Source organism: Rhamphochromis sp. 'chilingali' (genome assembly GCF_963969265.1).
Source record: "Rhamphochromis sp. 'chilingali' genome assembly, chromosome: 7".
NCBI classification, from domain to species: Eukaryota; Metazoa; Chordata; class Actinopteri; order Cichliformes; family Cichlidae; genus Rhamphochromis; species Rhamphochromis sp. 'chilingali'.
In genome coordinates, this window is record NC_137934.1 from 8,890,556 (window position 1) to 8,904,645 (window position 14,090).

The window sequence follows — 14,090 nt, forward strand, 5'->3', positions numbered from 1 at the left end:
GTACATATTTATAAAAAGAAAAACTTCAAAACTGTTTTATTCAACTCCTCCCATGACTTTTTTCTTTTTATCTTTCTTTCTTTCCTTTCTTTTAATTTTCTTTAGGAATTTGATAACGCTCACCTGCCCCTTTCCTGTTGCAATTACAAGACATCCACCGCTAGATGGTGCCATTGCTCCGCGTCTATGCACCTCCCTCCGAATCGGAAAAGCCACAAATTGGACGTGTTGCGCACATCTTACACGCTGTCACATGAGGGAACACCCGGGTCTGTTTCAATTGCCTGGTTTCTGACTCCACACAGCTTATCAAATTGTTATTACACAGCAGATGGGATGCGGTTCATTTGTTTAATTCCATTCACCACAAAGAACCATGGCGCTATGATTGTACAAAGAGGAAGAGGAGGGGTGTGTGGAAGGGGGAATCAATGGGCGCAGTAAAAAAAAAAACAAACAAAAAACGGACTGAAGTTGAAGCAATTAAGAGTGTGGCACAACCGCCTGAGCATATTCTGATGACTTATTAACGTGTTCTAATAACCAACGCCTTCCACTGTGGAAACAATCGATCCGATTGACTGGTAATAAACTTGATTGAATGGGTGGATTCTGCTGGACGACAGTGGCGCAATTAGAGGATGATTTGGTGCAGGCGGCAGATGCAGACCCGACGCCTCCAATACATACATATGTTTCACGTAGAGCTGGGGGACAGGGGGGTTCGCGCTTCGTGTGGCAGCTTCGTGTCGTGCGCTGTCCTTTTCAGCACCGACAACCTGGAGAAGGGGGGGTGTTGGTGGTGTTAGTGTGCGCGCGCGTACGCGGAGCAGCGCGAGCGGACTTCACGGGAAGGGTTTATGCGCAAAGTGCGGAGAGCTTAGAGAAGGAGCGGATAACAATCAGGTGGGTTTTAACAGCGTTATTGAGCGTTACTGACGAGAGTCCGCGCATGATGAATTCCTGCACTCTGTCCCCCCCTTCATCACCCTCTCCTCTCCCTCGCTCTCTTTCTCCCTCTCTCCACACCTCTCTGTCTGAGATTCATTCCTGGGCATCGACTTCATTACAGGCAGCCTCCCTCTATTGTCTCCATTAACAAGTGCGGAGTTAATAGTTGATTTTGAGCCCCTAAATCAGCTCTGTTGGTCACGACAGAACACTTTCTTTTCTTTTTTCTTTTTTTCCTTGTTTTTGTTCTTGTGTGGCAGCTGCACAGATCTGCTCCTTTCTCCAGTCATCGCCATGAGGATTGTCTAAATTGTCTTCAAATTCCTTTTGCTGTTGTGGAACAAAGAGATTTTTACTTCAGGATATACAGATATATATATTGATTGTGTGTGTGCGTGTGTGAGGGTGGAGGTGAAACTGCTGAGTTTCGCAAGGAAGTTGCTTTAGACGGACAGGGACCCCACGGAGCCTGCGGGGGAGGCTGGAGCCGGAGCATCACCGCTCGCACACTGGCGGATGATTTGATTTTCCTCATTTCCGAGGTATCTAAACACGCAGATTCTTTTCTCCACGTTACCAAATGCGCTGATCTCTTTTGCATTTCTCAGCGAGGGTGTGTGTGTGTGTTTCCCACCTTTCCCTCTCTCTCTCTCTCTCTAACACACATTCCTTTGCTGAATGGTTTTGACCAGTCTGTGTTATTCATTGTCTCAGTTTCACTGCTTCTTACTTTTTGCGGGATTTTATTGTTTTATGCATTTTTTTATTCTCTCTCTCTGTCGTGGATTTCCCCACGGTGGTGGCTGGGTGAGTACATGCTCTAACAGCACCCGTTCAAAGGTGTGTTTTACTCAGGATTGCGTGGATGTGTGTTAGGGGAAAAAATAGAGACATGATATAATGAGCATGAATTTTGCTCCTCCAGATATCATTGCACGGGTGTTTCTCTGCTTTCACTGAGGATGGCAGTGTCTTAATTAGGCTGCAATCAGAATACCACCACTGCTGTACCGAATGAAGCCCAAAGGGCTGCATAATGAGCACACACACCCCTAGACTTTGATCTCGCACAGTCTTATTTTTGAACCTGTGAGCTCTGCGTTATCTTCTGACACATGACTTAATCACATCAGAAGCATGTGTGTGTGTGTGTGTGTTTTAAAGGGATGCGTAAGCTTTTTTCTGCGTGCCCCACTGATGTGTGCTGAGACTGGAAACAATCAAAAAGGCTTTAAAGGACTAAGAAAAGTCTTTTTCCCTCTGGAGGTAACATTCAGGGGTAACGTGAACTATGTTTGGAGTGTTTGGAGAAGAGACCAGGAGAAAAAAAATATACAATCAAGTTCAGCCACGTTTCATTTATTCATCTACAGCCTTGGTTAGGGTTATAACAGGTTGAACGGAAGTCGGATCCAAAGATTTGTGTGAGGGTGTGTGTGTTTTGAGGGAATCACCACTTTTTTTTTTTAGTGCAGCGGTGGCCTATGAAACAGCTAAAATAGAAAAAAATAAATAAAATAAAGTGACAGCGAGAGAAGGGAGGAATAAAACGAGGCATGTATGTGAGAAGATGAAGGAGGGGGTGGCGAAGAACACCTACTTAAGGGGAAGGTGGGGGGGGGGGGGGGGGGGGAGAGGAGGATAGGGGAGAGGACAGGGCAGCAGAAAAGCTATCACTTTCTGAAAAGAGCAGTGGACTCTCAAGAGAGATGGAGACGGCCTGTAGAAGGTGATGCGATGCAGCAGCGAGGCAGACAAGACGGTGGCAGAGAGGCAGAGCGTGGCAGGGAATAAAGAGAGAGAGAGAGAGAAATGGAGGGAGGAGGAGAAGGAAGAATCTGGAAAAAAAGTGAGTGAAGAACCCCCCCAAACCTCCCTACTTGACTACACAACCAGAAGTGGGCAACAGGCTCATAGACAGCCTGCCATGGGTGTGAATTAAAAAGAGTGATGAGCCAGCTGCAGCCTTTCGGAGGGTGGGGGGGTTTAACACTCTTCATCGTTGAGCACATAAGCGTCACATCAGCGGGAGCCTCATTCTTCGGGATTTCTTCTGCCTCCTTCTAGGCTGCCACATGGGAGAAGAGAGAAAAAAAGCAGATGTTTGAGCCTTCACAGAGTGTGACAGAGGCTCCGATTGGAAAGCCAAATAGCGATAGCCAAACTGGTTAAGATCAGCATAAGCTCAGGTGTGTAGGGCTGCTTCATGAGCGTGCAGACAAAGGATGTCTTTTCACCTCTTAAACTTGATAATCCTCAGAGGGCGTGAGTGTAAATGAGACAGGAAACTTTTAATAACCTCGGGGCCTCAGCTCAGTCACGAGACATTCGCACGTTGCCCTGATCTGTGTTTTTTTTTTTTTAGTGCCCCACTTGAGACGTTTGCATGTAGTTACATCTTGAACCAGTGTAGCTGTTTTTTTTAAATCATAAATGCCCCCTTTCTGGTTTTAAAAATATTCATGCGGTTTGCTCCCTGTTCGGGAATATGAGATGCAGCCAAGTGCTAAGAGCTGCAAGGATGAACTTAAAAAAGAAGAAGCAAAAAACAGGCAAAAGGATTGACAGAAAGCTGTACCACAGTTTAATGGACCCCATTGGAATATACTGAGACGTAGACTTGAGCTGGCTATAATCTAGTGCGGCTTAATGACTGGGGGGCCCCGGGCCTCAATTTAAACCCATTCTCTGCTTGAATTCAAGGCGAAAAGTGTCGAACACACAATGTTGCAGGGAGAACACTGTTAGATGAATCAGAACTGGATAACCTATATAAAGCAGGGTTTTTAATCGTAGCGGGGGCTTGGCCGTATGAGTGGCTTTGACCTAATTCCATTTAGAGTGAAGAGAAACTGATGAATTAATTGGGACAGAATCGAATTATAAATGGATTCTTCAAGAGTGCACCTCACGCTGGGATGAGATCTGAGTCCAGAAACTTGTTAGGGCCTCCCGTGGGGGAAATCAAACAGGTCTGCAGAATGGTTCAGAAGTCTTTAAATGATGCTTGGCTTTCATTACAGGAAGGCTATGCTGTTGTTTTATGGGGAGACGGTGAGAAATCTTTTTTTGAAAACTGCTCTGGGATTTGATTAATGGGCCAGCAGACATATACAGTTCAAGATTATGAGTACTGTAGCCAACTCCTAAGGAGTGCTGGACATTTCAGTATTGGGTAGTGCAAATGTTTAACCCTGGAGAACCCATGGGGTCAAATTTGACCCCATGGGTTCTCCAGGGTTAAGTTAAACTAATGCATTTAGCGTTTAGGGCTATTTTACATAATAAATGGTCAGGATTGAAAATGGGCCAATCTCCTCTTGTGGTAGGTAAAAAACAAAACCCATAAAAATGATGCACGGTTGAGCATATGCAAATAAAGCAGGGATGTCAAAGTGACCACATACTGGCAAACAGGCAGATTCGTTCTATACAATATAGTTGCAGCTTTCACAGCTATAAACTATCGTTGCAAAAAGAAGAAACTGCAAATCTATAGTCATTTAATATGAAAAACTCTTACAGGATGATATAGGCAAGGCTGTAATGACTCACTGAAGCGGACCCAGTGCTGGTGTAGGTGGTACCTTCAGGTCCAGTATTGTCTAGGTTATCACATATGTGCTGTTTATTCCAGGCTTTAACGCTTGAAAAAGGAAAGGAAAGATTGAGCATGTTTTAAAATATGAATTCTCACGCATCTGTTATTTTCTCTAGGAAATGTTTATGTTTATTTACCTTCACAGTACGACTCACACGTGCATACACTAAATATAAAGCGACAGCCAGCAGCCAGTTAGTTCAATTTACTGTAAAGATTGGAAACAGGGGGAAATGGCTAGCCTGTTGCATAGTCATAATCATTTGCGTAAGCTGTGGGTGGAAAATATCTTGGCAACTTCTTAGTGTTTCCACTCGTTCTCAGTCTTGATATAGTCTGCTGGCTTCTGTTTAATGACCAGACATGACCTCACCTGACTCTTTGTTAGAAAATGAGTAAGCCGTTCCTCCTGAAGTCTTCCTTTAACATTAGGATACAACTCAGTAGTTTACTTGTGCTGAGACACTATTCTCTAAGGGAAGAAGATAAGGATGAAAAGAACTATGCGGCCAATTAACGGGCTTGTGTGTGTGAAATAGGCCACCTCAAAAGAAACGCTTGTGTGTATTTGGGTAAGCAGGACAACTATAATAAAGAATGACGTTTTAGAGTGATGGCCTAAATGTGTGCAAATGATGTAATAAGATTTACACTCGCTGGTCACTTCATTATGTACACCTTGCTAGTACAAAGATGGACCCCTCCCCTTTTGTTTTCAGAGCTGCCTTCATTTTTCCTGATGTCGATTCATTGAGGTGCTGGAAACATTGCTCAGAAGTTTTTATGAACATGATATGGTCAGCAACAACACAGGCAGACTTTGGTATTTCAACAATACAAAGAAAATATCCTGCATCACACCAGCGTGATCCACTGACACAAGGCAGGATGGATGAATGCTTTCATGTTGTTTACGCCAAACTCTGATGCTACCATTCAAATTTTGCAAGAGAAATCAAGACAGTCAGACAAAGAAAGTTTTAGTGAGCTCATGCAAACTGAAGCCTCAGTTTCATGTTCTTAGATGGCAGAAGTGGCACCCGGTGTGGTCTTCTGCTGCTGCAGATTTGAAGTGTTGTGCGTTCAGAGATGCTCTGCTGCATACCACTGTTGTCACACTACATTTTTCATTAATACAGTAATGTAACATGTTACTGTACTAAGTTCATTAATTATATTACATTGACAATTATGTCCATACATAACTCATACAACGGTTCTTCAGTCCACTAAAACGGTTCTTTTAAAGGGGCGGACTAAAAAAAAAAGCATCTTTTTTCTTCCAGCTGCTCCAGTCAGCGATTTCATGTTCTGTGCAGAAAATGTTGGATTGGTCTGCAACTTTTGAGGAGTGGAAGAGTGAACACTGCTTTCATTTTATTTTACAAAAGGATAATAGTGCAAAATGTAAACAGACAGGACAGAAACAGCAGCATTATCTGGCTAACACAACTTCGGCTTTTTGCAAGAATCTGCACAGACAGTATGCTAAGGCAATGCCAGCAAAGAATCCAGAGTATGTGCTGACCCCAATAAGCTGCCGGCACCTGAACTTTAACAGGTGACACAGGCAGGCAATTTTTTTAAATTAAAATTCAGTAATTCACTTACTTTTTTCAGTAATAAGTGATCTGTTGCCTTGTTATCAGCTCAGAGCAGTCTGGCCAAGCTCCTCTCACCCTTGAACAAGTTATTTTTCTGTCTTTTCTTTTTTTTTTTTTGACCATTCTCTGTAAACCCTAGAGATGGTTGTGTGGGAAAAGCCAAACAGCCACGCCATGTTCAAAGTCACCTAAATCACCTGTTTTTGTTGCCATTCTTATACTTAGTTTGAACTTCGCCAAGTTGTCTCAATCATGTTTACCTCCTTAGATGAACAGGATTTCTTCCATTTTATTGGATGATTAGATGTTTGCATTAATGAGCAGCTGAACAGGTGTACCTAATGAAGCGACTGATGCGTGTATATCAACCAAACACCCTCGGTTGGTCTTAAATGCTAGTGAATTGTATATCTGATGCTTTTAACAATAGATTTCTTAGAAAAATGGATGGAAAAAATGTTTTTTCACTAAATCTGTTAAGTTGTAGATTAATTAACCCACTTAGGGTTTGATTACTTAGTGGCATTAACAAATTTGCATAAATTACCTCTTCATGCAGCGTTAGTGCAAAATAAAATCTATGATTCTAGATCAGGGTTGAATTAGAGATTAAATCCCCTGAGGCATGAACTAATGGAAGCACATTAGCACCGCTATCATGTAGAAATCAACACGTTTGTCAAAACCAAGTTTTAAAGTCATGTTCTTCAACATGACTGCTAAATACAGCATTGCTCACCATAGATAGAGCTACAACTCTCCCTACAGGAGTGAGTTTGAAGTAGTCATCTGGTATCATTTTGCAGGATCTTCTCCAGAAAGGGACTCAACATTAATGCTACCTGTTGTGATTTGAAGCTCTGTGCACATGTGTGTGTGTGTGTGTGTGACAGAGAGTTTTGCGCTGGATGTAATGTGTTCATTTAACTGCAGCAGAAACAGCAGGTGTTTGAATGATGCAGCACACTTGCTCCACAGCAGCGCTCTCTGTCTTTTTCTCCGCTGACTCTGCTTCTCCCTCTCTGTCTTACATGCTTTCCCTTTCTGTCTCTCCTCCCTTATCTTCATCTTTTTCACCGTCTGTGTCTCCTCTGTGTCTCCCCTGCTGCTTCCCTCGGCTCTCTTCCTCTCCCTCCACAAGCAGGTATCCACGTGCCTTCGTGCGAATAGCCCGAGGAGCTCGCCAAAAGGTTTCTGTGCTGTAATTTTAGCAGCTGTTCCACTCATCGATATGCCAAGACAAGAGACTGTGTGTATGTGTGAGTGTGTAGAGGTGATTATGAACTGACAGACTTTGGGATTTCAATTATAGAACTGAAGTGCAAATTCTGACAGTTCCGCTGGAAAGAATATGCCCATATGAGCGTGCTGGCGAATGAGCATCTGCGCGTTTGTTGTGCTTGTTTTTTTGATATATTTCAGTGCATTTTTTCCTTGCCCTTGAGTGGTTTTACACATGTTTGTCAGGTGGACCTTACATCCTTGCAGCAAGCTTGATGTTCACATCACATTGGGCACTCAGACATCCTGTTTCTGTCTCTCTCCAACAGGCTCTACTGAAGATGTGACTTGTGGATTACACGCTTTACTCCCTAAATAGATTTCTTCAAATTCACTGACACATTTTTGCACTACCGCTGTTTTTTTTGTTTTTTTTGTTTGTTTAGCTTTTTTGTTTCTGTGCTGTCTTTTGGATTATGATTTCCTCATGGGGCTCGGTTAGCTCCATCTCTGGGGTCCTTTACCCCTCCTTCATCGACCAGTAGAAAGGCCCAACATTTATATTCATTCCAGAACTCTCAGTTTTGGAATCCTTCCTCCGAGATCTGCTTTGTTAACTTCTTCATTGATCATGGAACCACGGTGGAGACCAGTTTCCTACCCCTTGTCTCCCTCCTTCATCTTCCTCCTCGTGGCTACTTCTTACACTTGGCTCATTCCCGTCGCCTCCCCTCAGCGAATCCCCACAGACCCTCAGGCGGCACCAGAGTATGCCCACTCCATCCGACTAGATGGCGATATTATACTCGGTGGATTATTTCCAGTGCACGCCAGAGGGGACCGTGGCACGCCATGTGGCGAGCTAAAAAAGGAAAAGGGCATCCACCGCTTGGAGGCCATGATGTTCGCCATCGACCTGATCAACAAGGACCCCGAACTGTTACCCAACATCACACTGGGGGCCCGGATCTTGGATACCTGCTCCAGGGACACGTATGCTCTGGAGCAGTCCCTGACGTTTGTACAGGCCTTGATAGAGAGGGATGGATCCGATGTCCGCTGTGCCAACGGAGACCCTCCAATCTTCACCAAGCCGGATAAAATCGTAGGAGTGATCGGAGCTGCAGCCAGCTCGGTGTCGATCATGGTGGCCAACATCCTGCGCCTGTTTAAGGTAAGAATTGACACACCACTGAGCCGCTTTATTTTTGTTGTTGTTTCTTTTTCCTTCTCCCTTCCTATCCTCTCTTTTTTTGCATTTTGTGTTCATATTTGGCTTGAGAATACGAGTTACACGGGGGGGGGGTCATGGCTACAGCTCTCTTCAATGCTGCAAGTTCAACAAGGCAGAAGAGAGAGAGAGAATTTTTGGAGTGTTTGGTTTTGCCTTTCAAAGCCTAAAGTGTGATTTTTATCTCATGTTCAGATGTGTGTGTCTATGTGTGTGTTCATGTGTGTTTGTGTGAGCGAGAGAGATGTGTCAAGATGTGTCAAGTGATGCTTGTAAGAAAAGGGTTTTTGTGTGTGTGTGTGTGTGTGTGCATATGCTTCTGCTGTGCAGCTTAGATCATTCCTGGCTTGTGGTTTAAGCCAGATAAAAATGGCTGCCAAACACAGGTATCAATTACTGCTGAAATCTGTCAACAGACCCTTCATTCACTTACAGTTTGTGTTTATGTGTGTTTGTATGCGTGTGAGCACATGTGCTGTATGTTTCCCCGCTAGGACATCTCTTTGTGTCTCTGTGTTCTTCATCACACGCGTGGGCCTAATTGAGCATCCTCATGAGTGCTCATGTGTATGCTGTGCAACGGTGTCCCTGCTCATGTTTGTGTCCTTGCAGCAGCTCTCTTGTCTCTGGTTGAGAACAGTTGTACCTCTCTCTCTCACAGAGTATATTTCTATGAGTGCGTTTGTGTGGGTGGTTCTGTTGTCATCATTAGCTGCACAGGCCTGATGGATAACCATATGATTATGAAATATGAGTCCAGGGATGACGCCCATGGCATTTCACATCCACATCTATCCCACGCTCTTTCACAAGGTGTGTGCGTGTATATGGTGTGGCCATACATTTTTCACCTGCCCACTTTCAGAAATCCATACGCTACAGGCGTGTGAAAACGTACAGGGCTGTGAGAGCGCACATGTGTTATTGAATGCACTTGTTAACAACCAGCTCGCGCTTCAAATGGGAGATTTGCATATTAAACAACAACGGCAACAACTAAACATGATTTATGCCAGGATCTGTCACAGCAACAGCGCTCGAACAGAGCCTTTCTGCCTCTGTGCCGTCTCATTCTCATTTGCCTAATACGATTTAGTGCCGCGCATGTGTCTTTTTGCGCGTGTTTTTATGCGCGTTGCATGTCGGTATGTTTTCTGTGCTCGCCGGCGAATGTGCAAACCAGTGTGTTTGGTAAAGCGTGCCAGTGTGATTATTTGCAAACACGTGGGAGTCTTTTAGGCATTTATCTGTACGTGTCCGATGGTATCAACCACATGCTTGTGGCGGTGGTATTGTGTGACACACGACTGTATCTTTCTCTGCGTGGTTTAACATGAATAATGTACCATGGCTTGCAGTATGAAAATAGTATGGAGGACACACACATGCTCACAAGCAAACATGTCTTTTTAAAATGGGCTAATCTGACAGCGCCAGTCACAGCTAGTCGCCCACTCAACACAGGGGGCTCAGAAAGCAGATACAGAAGTGAGGGAGAGTGTGTGTGTGTGTGTGTATGTGTGTGCGCGCGCATGTCTTCTAATCTCACAGCAGACAAAAGAGATTCAAACAACAGATTGTGTGAAAAAAAATCTAAATCCTCAAGAAAACAGATTTTATTTAATTTTTTAACCAAGCTTAGCTGCAGAGGGAGCCACTCACTGACAGTCACAGCTGAGAGAAATCTAGACAAACAGCATGACGTTATTGGAGCTTTTTGTGCTGCTCGTCTGTTTTTAAAAGATCTTCGCACTATCTTCATGTCAGTTCTGCACTGTGGGATGAGAGCTAAGAGGCAAAGGGACTGACATGAGAAATAATAAGATAAAACTTTGTTCATCCACATGGTGGGAAACCAGCCATGGACCAGGCAGCGGAATATTGGGACGCAAATTTTACAATCAACTCAAAACTATTAAACGGAACTACACTATATTGCCAAAAATGTTCACTCACCCATACATATCATTGATTTCAGGTGTTCCAGTGACCTCCACAGCAACAGATGTAAAAAAAGCAAGCAGAGAGAAATGCAGCCTGCTTCTACAAAATTGCATCCAAGCCTTAGATCACCAGTGCAATGCAAGGCATCAGCTGCAGTGGTGTAAAACACAATGAAGCTGGACTCTAAAACAGTAGAGATGTGTCCTCTGGAGTGCATCTTTGTCTGGCAAGTCGATGGCCGAGTCTGGGTTTGACGGTTGCCAGGATAATGGTACTTGTCTGACTGTATTGTTCCAAGTGTGAAGTTAAGTAGAAGTGGGATTATGGTTTGGTTTTTCAGGAGTTAGGCTCCAGTGAAAGCAACTCTTAATGCTTCAGCAGGCCAATACATTTTGGACAATTTTATGCTCCCAATTTTGTGGGAACATTTTGAGGAAGACCACTTTCTGGTCCAACATGACTATGCAACAGCGCACAAAGCAAGGTCCATAGAAATATAGCATAGATCAATGAGTTTGGTATAGAAGCCTGCACTCTGTGCAGGCCAGACTCTGTGACTGGCCTGCACAGAGTCCTGACCAAACCCAATAGAACAGCTCTGGGATGAATTAGAGCGGACACTGTGAGCCAACATCAGTGTCTGACTTCACAAATGTGCTTCTGGAAGAATGGTCAAATTTCCCAACACACTCCTAAACCTTGTGGAACACATCTCCAGGTGAGTTGAAGCTGTTATAGATGGAAAGGGTGGGCCAACATCACAGTCAATCCAACTGAGAATGGGCTGTCACTAAAGTGTTTAGGCAGATGAGTGAATACTTTTGGCAATTTAGTGTATGTGGAACAACTGTCAAGGTTCATTTGTTGATTTTGTTTTGACTTAATACATGAAAGGAAAATCAAACTTTAGTACTGTATAACATACTTACTGAGCACAGTGTTCTGGAGCTATAGTCACACATATTATCTAGATCAGCAGTTTGCACCCTATAGGATTTCGAACCTGCAAACTGGGTCATGGAATGTGTCTAAGAGATGATTAATAGGATTGGAAGGCAATAAAAAGCACATCTTCTCCACAAACCCTGCTTTCTGTTATATCATGCAAATTGCTTGCCTGTATACTGTAGTTTTACCCCTGAAGGGCTCTAAAATATATGAGAAAGAGAATCAGTCAACTCATAATCTACTTTACTCCGAGATTAGAGCGAATAAGAGAGCTCCAGAAATGTGGGCAATAATTCCACATTGCCAGGGAAATTGGATATGTGGAAAAGAAAGGCATAGCTACAATTGAACCATGAAGTTCATCTGTAAAGTGCACGTGATGGATGTTTCCAAATGATTTGATGGAAATGCAAAACACCAGCAATAATTTTACCCAAGCTTGTGTTTCTGTCACATCAGTTTGTCTAGGCATTAGTCACGGGTTCATTTAAAAGCAGCATGATTCTCTGACTTCCTCGCTTCCATTTGTCCCCTTAGAAAACTAGATTTATCCTTCAAATAGTCATGGTTTAAAATGAATCTGTGGGACAGCAGATGTAATGCTGCCTAATGAGCTCTTTGTAAAACTTTGGAGCGTTTTCAGCTTGCGTTGTTTGTTGGATTGATGGTTGAATTGAATTAATGAGGTACTATTGATTTATACGATGAAGACTAGATAGGTGCTGCGCTGGGTTTTTTCACAAATTGTAATTTTAACCTGGAGCCTGAAACATCCTGTGTATTACAGGGCTGCCCACTCGTTTCCTGATTGCTGTTTCTGCTAATCAATAACCTTGAGGAGTCCACATTTTTTTGTCTTTTCTCTCATATTTTGTCTTAATTTTTCTCTACAGTTATTCACTCACCAGCAACTATCTGCTTCATCCAGGTTTATTGATCGTGTTTGTGCACGGATGGGTAATTACAAAACATTATGGATCCATGAACCTCCGAGACCTTTAGATAGTTGTCAGACCTCCTTGAAGCTAACCTTTGCTTGGGTACAATCGCCATATAAAGCTATCACTGTAAAACGCTGACAGCCCACATTGGCATCAAATTTGTCTCGATAATGTGGCTTGATATTGTCGCAAGTAGTATTTAAGAGACTTTTACATCAGTGCCCCCCACCTCAGTGTGTGGCTTTGTCTGCTGTGTCGCCAGGAAATCATACATTGAAGTGAAAAGCACATTTCGCTCAATGACACCCGCATGCTGTGTGTCAGAAGCCGAAAATGAAAGTCAATTCATAAATTGATAAGTGGTGGCTTTTCCCTAGTGAGAGCTAATAGAATGACTTTGCCTTAGGGAATTTAGGAAACACTTCCAGTATGCACACATCTCTCTCTCTGTCTCTTTCTTTCACACACACACACACACACTGAAATCTCTACCCTTCATTCAATCAGCATCAATTCCACTTGACTCTGCTTGAAGCTTGCAAATACACACAGACACACTCTTATTTCCTCTGAGAAGACAACTTATTGTCTGTGTCTCTAGTGGATTTAATGAAGTTGTGTGTTTCATTTCCAAGGTCAGAGCAGGAAGCCTTTTCCCACGCTCTGCGACATTGCTGCACATACATCCAGTTACTCTTGCACCGGTGGGTGAGTGTATGTGTGAGGAAGACTCATTGCCGAGAAACCTTCTTATTGCTTCCATAACTCAGCTGCAGCTTCCCTTTCTTGTACGTCTGGAGAATTAACTGCTGCACTGTGCGATATTCATTTGCCCGCATATTACCGCCACCTTGATTGCTTTCCTGGGTTTGTTGTTTGAGCTGTATTTTTCCACTGTGACAAGTACATCCTGGATCCCAGTAGTAAGCTGTGACAGTTGCACAATGAGTTAACTGCATATATGAAAACCTCCTTATCCGTGGGCACTGCCTGTCTCCAAACAGAATGCACAAACAGAAACGCAATAACAGCCCAGTCTCACATTGATATGTGTAGCAGCTACGCTAGTAGCATAAAACCAAATGGAAACATGTGAGGAAGTGTGGTAAACAAAAGAATTCCTCGATAGTGACTTGAGGCTAAAAAGCAGCCAATCCCTGTGCTAATGGCCTCACCAGAAAACAAAACAAAAAATGCTTCTATAGCTACTTTCTCCATTCTTAAAAATGCCCAAAATATATTCTCATTGTTCAGTTTTAGCTTGCATGTTTAAATTATTAGCCTTATTAGGCTAAGGAATTAAGTCACTTAACACGATCTCTCCACCATGTATGTGGTTTTTGTGCCCTTTGGAGCATTTTAAGGAATTTATCTGAGAAATGATATATTGTAAATGGCTGGTTATGTAGTTAACTGTACTAACAGAAGTCACATGCTAGCACTGTTAGCAGGGATCTCTCTGCTATCTGCTATTCACTGCTATAGCTTGCAGAAGCATCTTGCTAAGTGTAGCATAATACACTGATACAGTACATGGACACGCCTTGCTTGAGTTGAGCTGATATTTTAGCTTTCCAGTCTCTCATCCAACTATGGTCCAATCCAATATGCCGATGAATATAATACCAAACTCAAGACTTAAAAATATC

General features: G+C 43.2%; 1 protein-coding gene across 1 annotated transcript in view; it reads left to right on the plus strand.

Moving 5' to 3' along the window:
• Positions 1 to 1,091: 1,091 nt before the first annotated feature.
• grm8a (glutamate receptor, metabotropic 8a) overlaps positions 1,092 to 14,090 on the plus strand; it is a 305,450-nt gene continuing 292,451 nt past the window's right edge. Inside the window, exons 1-2 of the mRNA XM_080886003.1 lie at positions 1,092 to 1,493; positions 7,707 to 8,551. Coding sequence (XP_080742129.1) covers positions 8,009 to 8,551 — 543 coding nt within the window. The 5' untranslated portion in view covers positions 1,092 to 1,493; positions 7,707 to 8,008. The remainder of the gene's footprint in view (positions 1,494 to 7,706; positions 8,552 to 14,090) is intronic.